Source organism: Quercus lobata, chromosome 5 (assembly GCF_001633185.2).
Source record: "Quercus lobata isolate SW786 chromosome 5, ValleyOak3.0 Primary Assembly, whole genome shotgun sequence".
NCBI classification, from domain to species: domain Eukaryota; kingdom Viridiplantae; phylum Streptophyta; class Magnoliopsida; order Fagales; family Fagaceae; genus Quercus; species Quercus lobata.
In genome coordinates this window covers 86150866-86172150 of record NC_044908.1, presented here as the reverse complement: position 1 = coordinate 86172150, position 21285 = coordinate 86150866, and the positions used below count along the sequence as shown (strand labels likewise).

Genomic DNA, 21285 nt, shown 5'->3' with positions numbered 1-21285 from the left:
TAGATGTTTTAAGTACTTATAAATAAAAACATTAATAAGAGTCCATTTGGCACCATCTCTTTTTCTTAAGTCCACTTTCTATCTTTCCTATCCAAAAATAAACATAAAAATCCACCGTTTGTCTCACCGTTTACCAATATACAAATAAACTAGAATTTTGATAATAAGTTTTTTTTATTTTATTTTATATATATATATATAAATATATATATTTATCTCACCTTTCAGTAAATAATTTACCAGAAACTGCAGAATGTCAAAATGCCAACCTCGCTTTTAACTTTAAAGGCCACTGAAACTATCTACACAATACCATGGCTTATACTTTAGAGTGACCCCAATTTTTCTTCCACACACACACACAAACACTAATCTCCATGTACTTCATCTATAATTTTTCTTTTCTTTCCTGAATATCTATGCTAGTATCTGGATGTGTAATAGAACATCTCAAGGAAAATTGACATCTAATAAGCATTTAAAATAACCTTTATTGGGGCTCAAGGTTATTTTAAAACACAGATTAAAACTCTTTTAATTTCCAAAAATAAGAAAAACACAAATGAAAAGAAATTGGATTATGGCTTCAAAAATGTAAAACTCTTTCAATTTCAAAAATGTCCCAAATTTTGGACTTGTCCCTCATTTTAACTTCACTTAAGAAGCAGCTTGTACCAGCCTTCGACAGATACAATTCTTTCTCAAGCAGCTCATTCTGCTTTCTTAAAAAAGAAACAAACTTCAAAATTATAACAACTAAAGTTTCTAAGAGTTCTAAAAAAATGTATATATACTAACAGAAAAATCCATGAAAAAAAAAAAAAACAAAAAGAACATGACTCTCCTTCCCTTGAATCTATCTCACACATGTATATACAATATTTTGAATCACAAATACTCAAAGTCATCTCTCCCACGAGATGCCCCAAGCTCATCTCTCAAGTTCATACTTGTCCGTTGGACTAACCGCACCAATGCTTGCACCACCTCTGACATAGGAGGTCGAAATTCGGGCTCGGACTAATACAAAATTGAAAGTGGAAATTGTTACAACATTGGAAGATAAAATGATTATGAAACAAGAAGCATAATGTTCAAATCCCAAAAAGCAAAAACAGGAGGCAACATCTTAGCATAGTTTGTGAAATGCTCATGAAACATTACCCTTTGTTATTTTTTAACATAACTCAACACATAGGTCATCTTAGTGAAAATTGAAATAACACTTGGTGTGGAACCGTTATTGCACATTGCCTACTAATTAAGACCAAAAATTAAGATAGCCAAAAGTTGAGCCAGGCTATGTCCTACAGGTTGTCATCTAATAGTGGCTTTAATCAGTATTTGTGTGTGCGTGTGCTTGCGTGCATGTTTAAGAGTTTCATCTTAGTTCTTAGTGTTCAAATTTTATTTCATTGAGAAACTTTTAGGAAAGAAAAATTACAATAAGTCAGGGACTCAACATTTTTCATAATTGCTAATATGGTTTATTGTGATTGGTACATAATAAAAGTGGTGTCACGGGTGAACCGAGGTGAAAGTGATGTTGATCAAAATTGCAATAAGTCATATCAACAATTGAGAAAAATGTTTTCTCTAACATTACTCAAATAATTATATATGTCTCATATGCTTTCTTGATGAAGGATTTCCGTAGAGAGTGGAAAGGGGGTGAATCTCACCTGAACACAGAGGGCAATAATATCAGCAAATCGAGAGAGTGACTTGGGAGGGTACAATCCACGCAGGGCAGGATCAACCATTCTCGCCAATGCATCTATGTCATGGAGCTGTGGTGTGGCCCATCGTACAAGGCATTGTTCGAATTTTGGTTTTGCACTGAAAAGAAGAATGAAATAAGCCTATTTCAGAGAAGGGAATTGCATAAATCAGCTTAGTGAATGAAATAATTAAGTGAACAATGTAACATACCTGTCCAAAGGCATTCGCCCTGTTAATAATTCCAACATGACCACTCCAAAACTGTAAACATCACTTTTCATTGTATAGGCTGAAGGTTTTGTGCACTCTGGAGCATTATATCCTACCCCAAGGTTTTGACTAGTACGCTGAACAAAAAAATATTCTTTATAAATAAAAAAAATATGTAAAATTAATAAAAAGTAGTTCTTGCTCTGAGAAATCAAGAGGCAGCTATCTTGAGACAAAAAACAGTCAGCCCTAGAGGCACAATGGTGCATTTTTTCATCTAATAATGACTTCAATTTTATTTTGGTGTAAAAGAACATCTAAAGCATATTGGCAACTTGGAAAAGCACACAACACAACATAGTAACATAAAGCAGGAAAAAATATCAATTAATTGACAATTTCACATTGTGCATCATAGCCACACTTGGACCTTTATGAACTCTACCTACACCTAAACCTAACTATAAATCAGCACATGAATAAAAAATATGACCCAAAAAAAAAAGGCTTTTACTGGCCATCCATGGAAACTGGGTGACAAGAGGAAACATTACATATTTAAAAATTTTCACATTGATATAAACAAGTTCAATAATTCGAAGCACGGTCTCTGCTAAATCCAATGGTTTCTATAGATACAAGAAATTCTAAATTTACACACCTTTATCCAAAGTGACTCACACTTAAGTGGCTCTATGTTATCAAATTAGAAACCAGTATAAGTACTAAAGTTTTATAAGGACTCAAATCTTGAATGATCTAGGGCATTGGAATGGACTATTAGCCTGATTCCTTTTTCATATATTTCTCTTTATTTTTAATCCCATTCAGTAGACCTAATATGTTCTTTTGAGCCAAGCCAGAGATAACAGCCTCATTGGATTTCCCAAAACTCTCATCTACCAAGCCTAGTCACCCTGGCACGTTTCTGCAAGCATAACTATGAGGGCTGATTTGGTGAGTTCACTTTTATACTTGGTAAATTTTAATACTACCAAAGTAAAGCAAATCTTATTCGAGCCATGTTTAGGATAAGACCTAACATTGTTCAAAAAATAGTAACCTGATGAAAGATTGCCAAACCACTGTCAGAGAGATGAGGATTGAGATCAGCGTCGAGCAAAATATTCGATGATTTGATGTTCTTGTGGACTAAGGATGGAGAACAGACTTCATGGAGGTACCTGAACACATAATTGGCATCCAAAAATTTAATTGAATAAAATTAGAAGCAGTCATGGCATAACAAAAAACTGTATTCAGCTTTGAAAGCAGGAACAAAATAGAAAAACTAAATTAACCAACTGGAAATTGCAGTAACCATACTACAAACTAGATATCCCATGATGGTAATTAGAGCTTCAATATAAACTATACACACACCAATTATGATCGTGCCTTGGATTAATCCAATTCATGAAAAAATCAGCCGAAACCAATCTTTAGGTCAATTTTGACAGGTATCTAACAGTGATTTGGTAAAATAGTAACAAATTGAAAACAAAAGGTCACGCTACTGATAAACTTTTCAAGAACACCAATCTGACCCTAGAGCCAAGAACTACATACGTTCACCATATGTCCTTACTGTATGTACATGATTAAATATATGAGGATAGATTATTTTTTTTTAAATCAAATTAAGCATATTTAATGCAAAGTATCCCAGATGAAATTTCTATGTTTACCCAGATCAACTCAGTTTTGTTAAACCCATAGTCACTGGCTTTACTTCTCAGGTTTGGAATTTGAGTTAGTTCAATTCTTAGAATTTGATGCCCTCATAAACCTAAACCAGTCACAGTGCCAATACACAAAAACATGTAACATGAAGCAAACTTGGGAAAAAAATTTCATTGTGTCATATGTTTATAATTTTAAAGTATAGGAATTTAAATCTTTAGAAAGATAAATTCATTAAGGCTACCAACTAGTCATATTGGAATGTATGGTTTGTGACTGGAAAAAGGAAATGAAAAAAGGAAGCTTACTTTCTTGTATGAATCAGCCAATTAGCACATAAATTTATCTAACTTAACCATAAATCATACAGTGTCTGTGTGCATCTGTGAGCACACGAAACATGCACATAAACAAAGGGATACTACTTTTACTAAATGATATGTTTGCTCTTACCAACCAATAAAAAAAATAGAAGTTATCAGAGATGTAGTATATATGTTGACTTACTCAACTGCTCGGCCTGTCCCTAATGCAATTCTGACTCTGGTGTTCCAAGTTAGTGGCTTGCTATAGTCATCTGACATGTGTAAGAATTCATGAAGTGAACCATTTCTGAAATACTCATAAATTAACATGTTATGCCCCTGTTCTGAACAATAACCAACAAGCTCAGCTATGTTTGCATGGTGAAGCCTGGAAATGTTTGAAACTATTCCAGAAAACTCTTCTGATCGCCTTCCTTGAAAAAGTGAGGAGTCAATCTTTTTAACAGCTAAAACCTGAAAAACATGTATAAATCTAATATTATAATTCGAAACTCGCCCATTTCTGAGTGTAGATTGTATGTAATTTTGATTACTCAAATAATCAATTGCTGATAGGTCAAAATATCATCATTTACTAATAATATCCAGCAAAATAATCCAGCAGCGAGTACAAATTACAAATTAGTGATACTGGAAATGGTGAATTCAAAGAAGATCATAGTAATTGGAAAGTGATATTGGACAAGATAACAAAATATGATAACCAGATTGAAAATACCTTTCCATCAGCATATTTAGCTCGATAAACACGTCCAATACATCCCTCTCCGAGAAGGCGGCCTGACGCAAAATTAGCAGTAGCAAGTTGTAAATCTGCCAAAGAGTAAGATGTAGCACGAAGGGAGGTGCTTTTTCTAGCATTCAGAAGGTTAACGAACTCATTGTCATTATAAGTTTGCTTAAACTCAGGAGGTGGAAGCTTAAAACCAACTGAAGGAGACTTTTGCAAAGTCTTTACATCAATTGAAGCAGATGAATCCACTGACCTATGCCCTGTCGCCAGTATAATACCTAGTCAGTTAAATTACAGTACGAAGTCCATATTTACCAGGCATACAACAAAAATAAAATAACCATCGTAAGAAGTATCAATCAAACATTACAGAAGGATGAAATAGACATCGAATGGCCAGCTATGCACTAGTTTTGATCAAATAATCGAAAGACCACCTAAAGAACGCATAGACAAAGGAGATATGCCAGCCACAAATAGACTAAGTAATACTCAGTCAATGACAAGTCTATCTACACTGGTTATCATAGACCCTAAATGGAAAGGCATGGAATACACTTTCTATTCCAGAGCCTTTTTACTAATGAAGGTGAAACATCAAGCTACAGATGTTCCAGAATTTTTTTCAGGACAACTCTGAATAAGCAAAGAGGAAACTATAAGGCCTAATAAGAAATTTATGTCTGCAACATTATTAAGACAATTCCAGTAAGCTCCCTACAAAAGAATGCAGGACAAAGAAAATTTACCTTTGAAGTCATTGCTTATGTCGGTAGGCAAGTTTTTGGATAATTCCTGAGATGCAAGAGGAGTAAATGATCTACTCTGGTTAGATCTCTCTTCATCAAGGAAATGTGAGGAAGGAGACGACTTTCTTCTTGAAAATAGTGCAATTAGAACCCCAATTGCTGCCAGTGCACCCAAAGCTATTCCAGCTATTGCTGCTCCACTCAAGACAGACTTACCTCCAGAATGGTTTTTAGTAGTGTGTTGATTAGCAACACGTGGTGTACCAGGAGGAGGAGGAGGAGCTCCTCCAGATGACCAGGAATTACCTCCAGATCTTCATTAAAGATAATCACAAAGTCAGAGAAACAACTTCTTAAAAATTGCATCCATAAATAAGAGTAATTTGAACAGAACACTCACTCTAAGTTTATTTCTTTTAATTGGTTTGGAATCCATCCAGTAAATTTGTTGTTTTCAACATTCCTGCAGTTAAGGATGGAAATTTAAAATATATCATGCAACACAAAATACTTTATAATTATATTAATTTAATGAACTTTTTAAACTCTCAATGGTATCCCTGACAAATAAGATGATAAAGAGAGCATTGTGCTTTCAGACGGCAACAATTTTTCTATGATTGCCCCAAGCCCTTTTAGATAGTACATTCAATCTGGTTTAAATTTTCAATGTCTCTTTTGCCAGTATTATACACAGTGATTTGGGGAGGCCATTTTCAATGCACAGTTTGAATTATAAAAGTACACTTCAGTGTTAGACTAGATAACTAAGTTAAATCATTTTATTCAAGGAAAGATGCACACATAGAAATGGTGAGCGCCATATTCAATTAAGAAAAGGAAATGGCACATAATTTATCTCATTTTATAATTCTTCAATGACTATGAACCCATTTGTCAAGCATATTAAATACCTTATCATATTAGAATAGGTTTAACCCCAAATATTGGCTATTCACTTTTTCAGAGAATGATTACTATTTGAGGCTGTATAGAGTAAAATCCAAGGAATATAAAAAATAGCTTTACAAATATTCTATCGGATGAGACAGAAGATATTTTCAATACAGTGTACAATAAAAGGATAAACTAAGCCACAAATAAAATAAGTACAATAAATGAAAATAATGAATATTAATTTTTGTACAATTTTCATGAAAACCACCATGTTAAAGTAATAAAATATGAACCGGAGGCCTACTTACAAATCATCAAGGGGAAGATTAGAAAGGGCATTAATTGAGCCACTGAATTGATTGTTTTGCAGATTCCTGTATGAAGATAAGAAATTTAGCAGCACAGAAATTTAAAGATCTAAATTTAATATGAATTTATTCTTACAATTTTTTGAGGCTTTTGAGTGATTTGAAACTCTGAGGCAAATTGCCCGACAGTGAGTTGTCGGAAAGATCCCTGCAAGGCAGTTCGTGATAGGAATAAGAAAAATTATTCCTTATCATTATTTATAAAGTATATCTTTATACTGTGTTACATTTTTTTTTTTTAAGAATCAAAATTTAGTGAGATAGCAGATTTGTAATCTCAATCAAGCCAATGAATAACTTGATAAAATGGTTATACAACATGTTCATACAGAGGACATATCTAGTTCAGCTAGTAAAGAACCCATAAGAAAGACTTTATGATCTTGTAAGGAAGTTTAATAAATAGAATAGGCCCTTGTGAAAGTAAAATAAAATTTTTGCAATATATCAATAGAGAGATGCTTGTGATTTGTGTTTTTGATTGTTCTTGTCCCTAGTTTATACTTCCTGTATTCTTGGGTGCCACTTTTTTGATATTCTAATAAGATTTTCTCATTACTTATATAAAATATATATATATATATATATATATATATATCAATAGAAAGACTTAAGCACATACACAATTTCGTGTTTACTGTAAAAAGCCAGAAGCCAGCTTAATTCATATTAAATGCAAGACCATGAGTATGTAAAGCTGCTCACAGCAAGCAAGAGCTTACAATTCCCACTCAAATAAGGAAAAAAGAAGACAATTTCTGTCATGTTAGTGATACTTACATCTCTTTCAGTTTTGAAAGTTTTCCAAACATATCACTCAACTGGTTTTTCAACTGATTGTTACCAAGATATCTGCACCCATCAACAAATAAATGAGAAACAGCACTGCCAAAAAAAAAAATGCCAAAAAATAAAAAATTGCTTACAGGTATTGAAGGTCTGCCATCTGAGAAATTGAGTAGGGCACACCACCAGTGAAGCCATTTTGAGAAAGATCTCTGCACATCAAACGTGCAATATCAGTACTGTAAATTATTTAAGGTCAATGCAAATAGATCTGGATAAGGCCAATATAAATGTAATGACAAGAAGCTAGTTATAAGGTAGAAAATTATCGAAGACTACTGTCTTGAAAAAGGTCTTCTTTGGCAGATGGACCGTAATGTATTAAAGATCTATATAATTTCTTAAGAAATATGTAAATTTCATATATAACACCATATGCAATCACTAAGTTCATCACACAAACCACCAGGATAAATAATTGTATGAGGTGAACAGTGATGCAGGCCATCAACTTAAGCTATATTGATGGTACTGATGAAATTCAACCTTCTCCAATGATTGAAATTTGCTTAACTATGCCACTCTTTTGCAAAGCTCAGTAAAAACAACAAAATAAAAAGATGAAAGTAATTAAAAGAATATCAATTAATAAAATGAATGTAGAGGAACAGTGTAAAATTTCAAATGACAGCTGCAGGATACCATAAATCATGCTCATAGACCATTACAGTGCCAAAAAAGAATCATTGTGCAGTGAACAAAAAATTAATGCCATCAAAATAAATTCAGTTTAGGATAATTTACAAAAGATATATGAGTTTTTTTTCGTGATGACTTACATGTAAGCTGCATTAGGAGGGAGCTGATATGGTATCTCACCCTTTAGGTTGTTCTTGCTTAAATCACTGTACTAGACAAACAAATGCATTGACTTCAGGTGAAGTTCTTTCTCTGGTAAAAGAAAATTGTGACATAAAAAGATGCCTATTTTTAAAAACTGGTCTCACAAGTGAGTAACGGATGTTAAGCTTGAAAGCTGGTAGCCCATTGATCCGGTGAGTCCAAGGTTAGATAGGTTTCTGCAAATTTTTTAGCACAAAAAAGGTTTGATTCAGAAATTTCAGCACATTCTGTAAAATATGAACAGTAAGTTCTCAACATTAGGCAGATAAAGATTTGAAAATGATATATACATTTCAGTTACAGATGAGCCTGAGCATTTGATCCCTAACCAGGAGTCACCACAAGGGTCACCCCCACTTGATTTCCAGCCAGTTAGTTTTGAATTAGAATTCAAGCTGTTATACATCACATTAAGGGCAGAAACTGCAAAATACAGTTAGCAAACATCACGATCTTCAATTTCAATGATACATAACTACCAATTCAAAATCTTTCAAAGAGAAAACAAACTTAATCTCAGTAAAGATGCATACAAATAAATAAATGCAACTCCCATAAGTATATAGGATCCAAGAAACAGAACAGATGCAAATATAACAAAATTGATTGAGTTACAACACTCATTATGGATAAATTAGAAACTATACTCACAAGCATAAAACCTCTTTAACATTAACTTGATGCCTTATTGTCAAAATACATAGAAGATCCTAGTCCTTTACATTGCACCTTTTAATGCATTGATATAGGTACTTACAAGGACACAAGTTTCACATGCCACATTTTCTCAAAAAGCCAGTGTTCTCCATTAAGGTATTTAAATCACTCACCAACTATTTGTAAAAAGTTCAATAATCAAAAGTAAGCAAAATACATGAGAAAGACATCATTTTTTTTCTCAATTGAAATCACCACAATGATCAAAAGTACATTAAACCGAGAACACATACCATCCGGGGAAGCGGTTTTCGAGTGGACCGGAGAGGTCAAGACTCCAAGTAAAAGAAGCCAAAAGGCAACAATGTTGTTGTGGTAGTGGTACATCTTTTCTTTCTCACTCACCAAAACAATGAATGAGAACCTAGAAAGAGAAAACAAGAAATGGGTTTTTCTTTCAACTTCAAAAAAACAAAAAAGAGAAGAAACCCAGAAGAGAAAATGAATTATATTACGAAAACGATGATGGCGTTAGTTCATTCATGAACAAAGAACAGCAGGTTTTTATTTATTTATTTATTTTTTCTTTCTTCTTTTGGTTTGGTTTCTTGGATTGGTCGTGGTTTCTAAAATTAGAGGGTAGAGGAGGAGTAGATTTACAGGTAAGAATGGACGAGAATAAGAGAGTGGCATTGCAGCAACAGTTCAGAGCGAAAGGTGAGGAGAGAATGAGAGACTCTCAATGTTTTCCGGACACTTTGGAACTCCTATGTCTAACTCAAATTAACCTTTTCTTTTCTTTTTTTGTCTTGTCCTGTATTTCGTTAACGCGCTTGTTTTAACTGATTTTTCTAACGAAAGAAAGTCCTCTATGTCTCTATGCCTTCTTTCATTGTTATGTTCTACCAAAAATGTCACACATGTTCACCCAAAAAAAAAGAAAAATGTCACACATGACACAACCCCCCTTTTTTTAAGTTTTACCTTATATGCAATTGATAGATTATAAGGTGGAACTTTTAAGAATGAGACTTTGGGTCAAGAGCCTTGTCTTTCAACTTGTATCTTCTGGTGTCTTCAAGGTAGAGGTTCAGGTTTCAAATTTTCTTTCCCTCATTGTTATAACTATCAAATTACAGTGAGATTTAGGACTCTATTTTTTACGACTTTGTTTGGTTGGACGGAAGGGGAGACAAGGAAAGAGGAAGAAAACATTTTCCTTTGTTGGCTTAGGATTTTCCATGAATCCCACCAATTTTTCACTTTTTGCTCTCACCAATTTGGAAGAAAATGTCTAACTAATCCATAAAATTACTCCTATACCCTTGGAACGTTTTGATAATCTTTTATGATAATTTTTTCTTTCCATTTCTTTCCAAGTCTCTTCTACTTTACATCAAAACACGAATGGAGAAGTATGTTCTTTCCATATTAATTTCTCTTTCTCTTCCTTTACTCTTTTCTCTTCTTTTCCCTCTCAATTCTTGCAGCCTAACATAGTGTAAGTGCATGTTCAAATTCTATTGAAAATTAGGAACTGAATGGGTTCATCTGTTGCACTTAATTTAGTTTGGTAAATTGATTGTGTCTTAATCTGATATGTATATAATTTGACTAATTAATCAATTTGAATAATTGGATTAATTAACTTGGGTCAATCTATAACCCAACACACCTCATAATGGTTATAATTGACACGGCTACTTGATCAGGATGGGGAAAACCTTTGTAGGGAAAATCCCATTAGGTGAATTTCAGGCTACCACTCTTGAAAAATCCACTAACAAGAAAAAGTAGTTACAACTACAAGAAATCTTACCCTATAAGTTTATCCCCAAGTACCTACCTACAATAGAACCTACTGAGCTATATCAATCTCAGCTCCAAACCCCAATTGGACTATTGATCTTATAGAAGACTTCTTTTTGCACGAATCTTTCTACCATGACTAACTCCACATCGTCCCTTTTGATTGTTGTAACTTTGCAGAGTTATTCAATCCACACTTAGATGAACCAAAAGTAGCTTGACACAAAACCCTATGCACACAAATGTAGCAACAACTCCTATTATGCATGTGTCCCTCTGGGCCGAAAATGCTTTGGAACCCTAGTGTACATATTCTTAAAAATCTAAGTCATCATGGGCCGAAAATAGAACTTTACATTTAGTTTTCTCGAAGCTCAATAGATCGAGAGGTGTCAAGCTTGGTACTAAATTCATTAACTCTTGATAGATCAACAGGTATCAAGCAAGGTATTGAGACCAACAAATTCAGCTTTTCTTATGCAGTTTCTTGAGCAGTCTTGAGTCTTCATTAATACCATTTTTAAGTAACATTATTACAGACTTAAACTTGAACTCAATTACATAAAAAGTTTCTTTTGATCTCAGATATTCCAATACATAAAAATATATTCCCCACCATTCTCCACTCAACTGATTAACTAGGCGCCTAGGCTAAGTCTTAGAAACTCATAACTAGCAGCTTGCATGGGATGGGCTCGATTGGGTTGGAGAGTTTTCCAAACAAACCCGACCTTGTAAAGTTGAGAAATTCCCAACAAAAACCCAACTAATCACATGTGTAGAAACCACTCATATGGGTTTGGTGGGGTCGCTAAGTTATGTAGATGCATTTCATGCCTTGTGAAAAATTAGGTTTTCATCAATTAATTTAACTACTTTTTTAATGAATTATTATAATTCACATTATATACTTAAATTATATTTCAAATTTCCAAATTCATAGAAAGTAATTCTCAAAATACCAAAATCAATAAAACTAAAAATGAAAATAAGGTTAATAAAATAAAATGATATATATGGTGGGTTGGGTTGGGTCAAATAGGTTGAAAGAACTATCAACTAGAACCCGACCCAACCCGAGACTCAAAATAAAATTCCAATCCTCTAACCCATGAAAAAACAACAAGAGACATCAAGTTGGTTGAGTTGGGTTGATTCATCAAGTTAGTGGGTTGGATGCAAACCTCTAGCTATATCCCATGCAAACGGGATATCTATTGGTTATAACATATAAGTGTAGAAAAAAAAAAGTAGTAAACTCCAAATACGCAAAGAAAACTCTCTTACAAAAACACACCACATGACAATAAAATTTACTTGTGCCATAGCTTGATGTCCTCATATTTGAAAACAAGCAAAAGGCTAAATACAAATATGGAAAGTATAAAAACACAAAAAAAATTTGACACATGTTGATGTGATAAATTGTTAGTAATAAGAAAAAGTTATGTTAGTTGTGTGCTCAAATAAAAACCAATAAAAGCTTATTGACTCAATTAATTTGAAAAATATTGTCAAATTTTTTGTGTTCATAGCAATATCATCCACATATCTTCCTTCTTCTTTTTTTCTTTTTTTTTTTTTTTTTTTTAAATAAAAGATCAACAAAGTGAGCAAAACCAAAACACCATGTTTGATAGAAGTGGGATTTCTAAATTCTAAGTGCACCTTAAATTTAAGCCACGTATTAAAACAAGAAACATGGCAGATGGCACTCTGCATCCAAATAAAAAAAAAAATTCCGTCACTATCCTAACCATTTTCCTTGAACATTTGTAAAGAGTCCAATATCCTCGTCACCAACGAAATATTAATGTTAATCAGTTAATGCATGCTCAGCCAATCGAATGTATACGCATGTTGATTTTTCAACCGGTCAGACTGCCTCTTCATCTGGCTATAAACCAAAGTCATTCATTTCGATCAAGCTGAAGATTGTAGTAAATTCAAGCTTAATTTGTGTGAAAAAATGTTGAGTCCCCCTTATTTCTTCTCTCTATTTTTGGTTATAAACATAGCGGTGAAAAAAAAAAAAAGAAAAAAAAAAGGAGATCTTGCTTCACCTAGACTTCTTCCATAAAGTGAATGATTATGCATGGTTTTAAAAACCTAATTGGGCCGGCTGGTTCAATCGATTGGACTAGGAACTGGCTACTAATTTGGTCCAGTAAAAAGCACTATAATCGGTCAAAAATGGGCCAAAACTTGTTAAAAAATGGGTAAAATAGGGAAATGGACCTAAAACTGGTTCTTTGACCAGTTTGGTTTTTAAAACCATGTGATTATGACTTAAATTAGAAATTTAACTGAGATATAATTAAGTTATGGGTAAATTGTAAATTATACCCTTGAAGTTTGGGGTTGACTGGATTTTACACCCTAAAGTTTTAAATACTTGATTTTACACCCCGAAGTTTGGTTCCATTAGCAACTCACCCCCACAGTTAATTTTTTCTGTTAAGTGACACATCATCATGCTAATGTGTTCTATTTTTGCCAAATAAGCATCAAAACTAGGTGGTTTCAGCCTAAAGTTAAAATACTAACATCTAGCTTAAACGACACTGTGAAGACCAAACTCTGAAATCCAAAACACAACCCACGGATCCAGTTCTTGAACTCGGTGAACCCCACAAACCCAGCTCCTCTGCTCTGCAAGTCCATCAAAGGCTTCGATAATTATCATTATCAAGGCTTGTCTGCTCTGCAACTCCTCTGCTCTGCAACTTCAACCATTTGTCTGCTCTGCAACTCCTCTGTGATGCGTCATTATCAAAGCTTGATCAAGGCAAGTCAAAACCCTTTTAAGTACTCAATATTGCTCCACATCGTCTCTCATGACCAAAATTATCTTGAGCACTGAAGCTTGGATCCAAAGGTCTTCGTAGGATCACGTGCATTTGGAGGACTTTGGTGTAAAATTTATAGGTTTTTTTTTTTTCCCCTCTTTAATGAGTTAAAAAATTTATGGGGAATTCTCTTCTATCAATCGACTGGATGACCACTCACTTAACTTAGTTTTATTTGCATGGTGAAAAAAGAGTGGGATGTTTTTCAGTGATTAGAATTTATTTTTTACTTTTTTTGTGAGTAAGAGATTAATGATTGACACCCATATTCACTTTTTTTGATAGGGGCGAACTGACTCATGGTAGAAGATGCAGAGCGAAGGAGCTGGGTTCGTGGGGTTAAGTTGAAGAACAGGATTCGTAGATTGTGTGTTTTGGATTATAGAGTTACGTCTTCACTGTGTTGTTTAAGCTAGATGTTAGTATTTTAACTTTTGGCTGAAACGTAATTTTGATGCTTATTTGGCAAAAATAGAACACATCAGCATAATGATGTGTCATTTAACAGAAAAAATTAACTGTGGGGGGGGGGGGGGAATTGCTAACGGAACCAAACTTCAAGGTGTAAAACCAAATATTTGAAACTTTGCGGTATAAAATCCAGTTAATCCCAAACTTCAGGGGTGTAATTTGCAATTTATCCTTAAGTTATTAATTATTATAAATTTTCCATGAATATAACCGTCAATAGACCGTTGGTATAATATATATATATTATATATATATATATATATATATATTAATAGCTAAAAGCTCAGAGAAAATCCAAAATTAGATTTTAATTGAGAAATTCAATTAGATTCTAAATTGAATTTCAATTGAAGTCCAATTTTCCATCACGTGTCCATTTAAATTTTTAATTTTTGTGGCAAGTGAATTATTAGGTGTAAAAATCGAAAAGTATAAAACCAATTAAATTCTAAATCACACACACACACTTGATTTTAACACACATATATATAAAACGAGAAACCATTATATATTTTAGAAATATATGGTTTAAAAAAAGTTCAAGTTAATATCATATATAATTTGAATATCTTGTTAAAAAAAAAGTATAATTTGAATCGTATAATTGTGATTTTTTAAAATTGTACTATACATATACACGGTGCTACAGATCTCTTGTTCGATAACAACAATCTTTACTAACTGAGGTAACTAGAAGCAAAGATTAATATCAGTTTGGAATTACAAAATACAATCAGATATGCATTACATATTTGGTATAGCGAGCTATAGAGTGGGCAGCCACATTACAGTGCCTTCTCTGATGTTTATCCTCGAACCGCCTCAGGTTTGTTTGTTGACAGCACCAGTGCATTGTCAAGGATATGTCCCACTGAAGACAACCTACGAGTGTTGTCCCTTTGACTCCTACATTAGAGTTTCTGAATCGCCCTCAATGACAGCCTCTCTATTGTGCCTATTTCAATAGCAATTGCACCAACCATTGCTTGAATTTCCTCAGCTGTTTGGATGTACAGAACTCTTAGTTGAGTGCAGCTCAGTCGCCTATCCCTTGATCAAATTGATAAAATTGATAGTTGAAGAGTCAAATTGAACTTTGCTTAATAGTTGGAAATTAAACTGGTAATTTAACCAATTCTTTTCATCTTTCTTTCTCCACCGAAACAAACAAAGACAAGCATATATGGGAGAGACATAAATCTTATTGTATTGAACTGTTTAAAATATTGTACAAGAGACGACGGCCTCTTTATGTAGGCAGGACATGTGTACTTTACAAGAAATAGGAGAGCAGTACAATGGGCCTAAGCCCATTGGACTTATATTCACCGTATTCAATTCAACTCAACTAGGCCTTAATTCCAGCCTTATAAATTTTTTTCCAGCTATAGGTATTTAATCATGCCATTTTATTATTTAAAAAATTACTAGACTAACAACAACAAGCAGCCTTAATCCCAAATTTTTGGGGTCGGATACAAGACTAACAAGCACAATAAACAAACATGTACGTTCTAATGTGCATGATATCTTAACTCCCTGGAGAGAAGAAAAAAAAAAAAAGGAGGAGAGAAAGCTAATGGAAGAAAATAAATAACATGTTGAGCTTAGCAGCTTTACGTCCATAATGTCCCTTAATGGCAACATCTTGTTATTCAAAACTGGGTCTTTCAAGCAATTGTAAGTACGGTATATATAGGAGCTAACTCTATGCTAATACTAACATGGGCCTTCAGTTTACTTGGGCCACAATATCTTTAACAGTATCCTTAGCCCTTGGTTTTATGAAAATTCATGTCATTGGTCGAACTTGATCACTGGAATCACAAACATAAGCTTAGCAGATGGACACTTGACAGGAAATGTGTATCAGGACTGATCTCCAACTCAAATTTGCAGGGAAAACGAATGGAGCAAATGGTGACATAGCATGTGATCAGTATCACAAATACAGGGTATGTAGAATAATTCATTTCCTATAAACTATTCTTTTGTTTTTTTTTGCTTGCATAGGAATCAAAGGATTTGTGCAGGACAAATGTTCATTACTTCATTTTTGTGCTCTGCATGATTAGATTGATTCCACTCTTGCAGGATGATGTCCAACTTATGGTGGACACTGGTTTAGAAGCCTATAGATTTTCCATCTCATGGTCCAGACTTATTCCAAGTATGATCACAAAGTTCTTTCATTAACCGATCAAGAAGTGATGTCTTGTCCTTCTTCTCATACTTAAGCTTCTCATTTTGTAATGTTTCAGATGGAAGAGGACCTGTTAATCCAAAGGGTCTACAGTACTACAATAATCTTATCAATGAACTAATCAGCAATGGTTACTGGGCATTTCCATCAAAAATGATGATAGTACAGTTTTCTTTGCATTGATTGAGTGCTTCCATTATGCACAATAACCCATGCCATTTTTTTCTGCTGATGTCATTTGTTTCTTGATCAAGCAGGAATCCAACCTCATGTTACATTACACCACAGTGATCTCCCACAGGCACTGGAAGACGAGTATGGAGGATGGCTTAATCGAAATATTGTGTATGGTTTTCATCCTTCATATCAGTCATAGACAACTATTATGCTTGAGTCTATATCAAAACATTCAGTGCACCAAGCAGAAAACATGGCAAGGAATGTGATTTAACAATCTAGACATGGATGCAGGAGAGACTTCACGGCATATGCTGATGTCTGCTTCAGGAAGTTTGGTGATAGAGTGTTACATTGGACTACCATGAATGAGGGAAATGTGTTTGCTGTTGGGGGTTACAACAATGGAAGTCTACCACCTCAGCATTGTTCTCTTCCGTTTGGAGTTAACTGCACCAGAGGCAACTCCTCAACTGAGCCATACTTGGCAAGTCATAATATCTTATTGGCACACACATCAGCTGCTAGATTGTATAAGGAAAAGTACCAGGTATTATATAAGCTATTCATATAATTTATTGAAATGCCTTGGTCAATTTAATGAATTGATCAATGTTATGCCTTAATTATGATGGCCAAAAATGAAGATACTGCTTGGGCATTTCAGCTTGATAAAAGAACCACCCTCTTCTTAGCACTTTATAATCCATAATTACCATTTAGGACTTTGTTCTATATATTTAGGGGGAAAAAAACAGATTTAAAAAAATTGGGAACGTTAACATATACATGAACAGAATTACTACTCAGGAATACAAGTAAATGTTCTTTACGTAAGTGTGGTGTGGCAATGCAGGACAAGCAGCATGGATTTATAGGAATCAATCTCCTTGCTTTCTGGTTTATTCCTCTAACAAACAAAACTGAAGATGCAATTGCCACTCAAAGAGCCAAGGACTTCTTGATTGGTTGGTAAGTTGCACATTCACGAACAATGACCTTGACTTTTGTCAATTTATCATGGCATTTTTGGCAGTGTAATCTTAATATGGTATGACCCTAAAGCAAATAGTCATTACATATTTTGGGGTTCTTTTGTTTTGTTTTGTTTTATTTTTTATTTTTTATTTTAATGTTAAAACATTTGGTTTGGAATTCATTTATTTTTTAGGCTATGATGATCTGCTTGGCATTGCAGGTATGCAGATCCATTGGTTTATGGAGACTATCCTGATGTAATGAAAAAAATTGCAGGCTCAAGACTTCCAGCCTTCGCCAATCTTGAATCAAATCAGGTTAAGGGTTCATTTGACTTCCTAGGATTAAATTACTACTTTGGGTTGTACATCAAGGACAATTCCAGCAAACTAAGCATGGAGGTCAGAGACTTTTTTACAGACATGGCAATAGAGGTCTCAGGTATGTTCTTTTATAAATAAAGACTCAGCACCATGCGGACTAATTTCACCAATTCAACCCTGCTTGTCTGTAGTTGAATTTGCTAATTTAGGCTTCATTATATTATTTTATATGTGATTCTCCTCAATAATTCACCCTTTTGTTACCAAGTATCTAGAGATGAATCTGAAGTACCTTACTGCTTTTCCTATTGTGCAGATTTCCCAAAAAATATATCTGTAGGTGAGGTGAGAAAATAAGCATAGAGTGTGGAGATGGTTTACTTTTGATGGTGATATCAGTGTCATACTAACTAGCTTGTTTGACTCAGTTTCCAATTGTGCCTTCGGCTTTGCAAGAACTGTTGCAGTATTTCAAGCAAGCTTATGGAAATCCTCCTATTTACATTCACGAGAATGGTTTCTCTCTCTCTCACACTCACACACACTGAATGTTTCTATGTGGGCTTCTTGCTCCTTTTAGTAGTGAAAAATAATTCAAAGTAATGCTAGTGGGAATGTAACACACACAATTTCCTTTTCATGATTTTAATCTACTTAAGATAAGTTTCACTATTTTACAGGTGATGCATATTGCTTCCTCATTTTGAATAAAAAATACTAGGAAACTACAAAACTACAGAGTACATAAGCCTCTTCCTAAACGAGATGAATTTCTTTTTATCAGATACAACATTCAATTGGCAGCCTGCTTAGAGGATCTCTATTCATAAACTAAATGTTTGATATAAAGTCAAAATGAACAAACCACGAACAATTGAGTTACTTAAAAAAAAAAAAAAAAAAACCTCATTGAATCTTTCATATTTGCTTCCATTCAAATGCCATTTGTTCTAGCTTATGGATTGTTATTCATGTTTTGGGGCATTAGGTGGCAAGGCCAAAAATCCAAATTTTCTTATCATTTTGAATTGATCATATAATTGAGAAGCTTAAATCTTGGTTGTAATGTCTTTGCAGGTCAGCAAACACAACGCAATTCATCATTGGAAGATGAGAAAAGGGTGAACTCCTTGCATGGACATACTGGGGCTTTGCTTGATGCACTGAGGTATGCCCATTTTCTATTGAATTCAGTTTAAATCTTATAATATAATCTGGAATTTATTAAGCATTATAATATTCACTATACCCTGAATGTTTGCAACTCTAGGCATCTTGATAGTTGATCCTACCTCAGTGGTTTAACAGAAAGATACAACTTGGTCGCGTTTACAGGCAATGAGAAAGTTCTACTTTAGGGAGATCACAAAAGTAGCTCAAAACACTAACAGAACCCAAACCGTAATACATCAAAAGAGTCCCCTTACTGTTTCTTGTCTAATAAAAATAACACAGCAAGATATTTATATTTCTCTGCCACAACACGTGGCAAGGAGAGAGAGTTCATAAAACTGAACTCACTGTTGGCTAATTTGTCGACACAAAGTTAAACAAATTTATCACCTAAAGGCACAAGCTGTGGACATAATTACATCACACAGAAAAACATGGAAAAAGTCTAGAATGTTGGGTTGTGTCTGATGCTCCATGCACCCTCACACAAATTCAAGCCACATAATCAACACAATTAATTCCATTTCATATACTTGTAAAACTAGATTGATGGATTAGTGTTACATATCTAATATGTATATTCCCTTTGGTTTTCCTTAAAACTAAGTTGTCTAGATTTTTTTGTACAAAAACAAAAAATCATCAGCTAATTAATACATTACAAAGCATTATTCTACGTTTCTTCACGTTTCCTTACATTAACATATGGTTATTACTTCTTTGACATAACTCCTGTTCCTTTTTCTCTTTCTCTAACTTTGGGAGGAATGGATCAAATGCAAGAGGCTATTTTCAATGGGCCTTCTTGGATGTATTAGAGTTGTTGGATGGCTATGAATCAAGCTATGGCCTTTACTACATAGACTTGGATGACCCGGATTTTAAAAAGGCAACCAAAGCTTTCTGCTCACTGGTACTCCCATTTCTTGAAAAGCAAAGGTGTCAGCTCAGATGGGTTTGTCAAACTTGAGAAGAATTTGACTGCACTTTCTCATGATCACTTCTCTCAGTATATCCTGTCATTCATTGATGCATATTTACATGATGGTCTACGTGGCGTTGCTTCTGTTTTTTGTTTTCTAGAAGTATATTTTTTACCAGACTGCTAATTTACTGCCTTTGTTTTTGGTTTTTTTAATCAAAACATATAATACAAATATACAATATCCTTTAACTTTCTTCAGTCTCAATTCCAAACAACATAGTACATGTTTCTTTAAGTTCCTTCAGACAGTCATGCGCGCAAGCACGCATACACGCACAGAATTTCAGTCATTTGTTTGTAGATAAAATGTTTAGAAGTACATATGCTGTCATAAGACAGACAATGGTAAAGCTACTCAGACTGTTGGGGGAGTTTTAGTTCAACTCTAACTATTAGACAGAAATGAAATAGTCATATATGACTGGAGATGGCTTCAAATTTGTACAAGAAGACACACATACTGAACTCCGTTACACTCCTTTCTGTTACCACAAGCAAGCAAAGGTTTTGGAGACCTTTTTTTAGGTGATGAACAAACAAGTAACAGTTTGTTGTACAATGAGACTCTTCTCTCTGCTGTTTTAGGATTTGGAAGGAACTGGATTAAACTAAGCTTGGACATTCTATTAAAGCATTAAAATCTATCTTGAAATTCTCTGATTTTTTTGTTATTTTTTTTTTTTTTTTTAAATAACCATTCTATCTTGCACATGAAATCCTGATCTAGATTAGACAATTAATTGCAAATTGCAAAGGGATAGCTGTATCACTTAATTGAACTTTTCATTTCTAAAGTTATTTTAACTCATATCTACCTTCCTCTCCCAAGATGATAGGATGAAAGATCGAGTTAGAGAAGCTGAAATTTTGAAGCAGGAAGACAGAGTTCCGAATACTGCACTTTGTTTTCCGTTCGGCACTCATACTATTACAATGGAATATAGATCAATCAATAATTACAAATAAATTTATCATAGACCTCTTCAACACTAAAAATCCCAAGAAACTCAAATTCCAAATACAACTCAAAAAGTCTCTCTCTCACCACAACTAACAGTCCACAAGAATTCTTAGTTCTACAAAAATTTGATGTGTTTAAGATCAACGTTGTTTGTTGCCTCTCTCTCTCTCTCTCTAAAACAACCAGAAAGCAGATCTTTTTGTGAATGAGGTTTGAAATTCCCTACTAAAAAAGACAAGGTTAGTAAATGGCAAAATCAATGTCGGCCAAAAAAAAAAAAAAACACAATGCTAGGCAGGAGTGGGATTTCTGAGTCTGGATT

At 33.9% G+C, this 21285-nt stretch overlaps 1 protein-coding gene and 1 pseudogene across 1 annotated transcript; one reads left to right on the top strand and one right to left on the bottom strand.

Moving 5' to 3' along the window:
- Positions 1-738: 738 nt before the first annotated feature.
- Positions 739-9421, bottom strand: LOC115991373 (protein STRUBBELIG-RECEPTOR FAMILY 5-like). The gene is made up of 15 exons (XM_031115073.1): positions 9328-9421; positions 8668-8800; positions 8482-8553; positions 8314-8379; positions 7615-7686; positions 7469-7540; positions 6765-6836; positions 6629-6694; positions 5424-5737; positions 4660-4934; positions 4123-4394; positions 2996-3116; positions 1933-2069; positions 1683-1839; positions 739-1020 (listed from the first exon to the last, which is right to left on the bottom strand). Exons 1-15 carry the CDS (start codon positions 9419-9421, stop codon positions 889-891), a joined length of 2055 nt encoding a protein of 684 aa, XP_030970933.1. The 3' UTR covers positions 739-888.
- Positions 9422-16049: 6628 nt separating this feature from the next.
- On the top strand, positions 16050-20126 carry LOC115991372 (annotated as a pseudogene).
- The last annotated feature ends 1159 nt before the right edge of the window (positions 20127-21285 follow it).

What these genes read in the sequence shown, in the direction of transcription:
- LOC115991373 (XM_031115073.1), bottom strand. Translation starts at nt 9,421, where the DNA reads ATGTACCACTACCACAACAACATTGTTGCCTTTTGGCTTCTTTTACTT. An exon ending in ATGGCAGACCTTCAATACCT is followed by an intron (nt 7,541 to 7,614) that starts GTAAGCAATTTT and finishes TGATGGGTGCAG; the next exon opens with ATATCTTGGTAACAATCAGT. An exon ending in CATAAGCAATGACTTCAAAG is followed by an intron (nt 4,935 to 5,423) that starts GTAAATTTTCTT and finishes TACTGGCGACAG; the next exon opens with GGCATAGGTCAGTGGATTCA.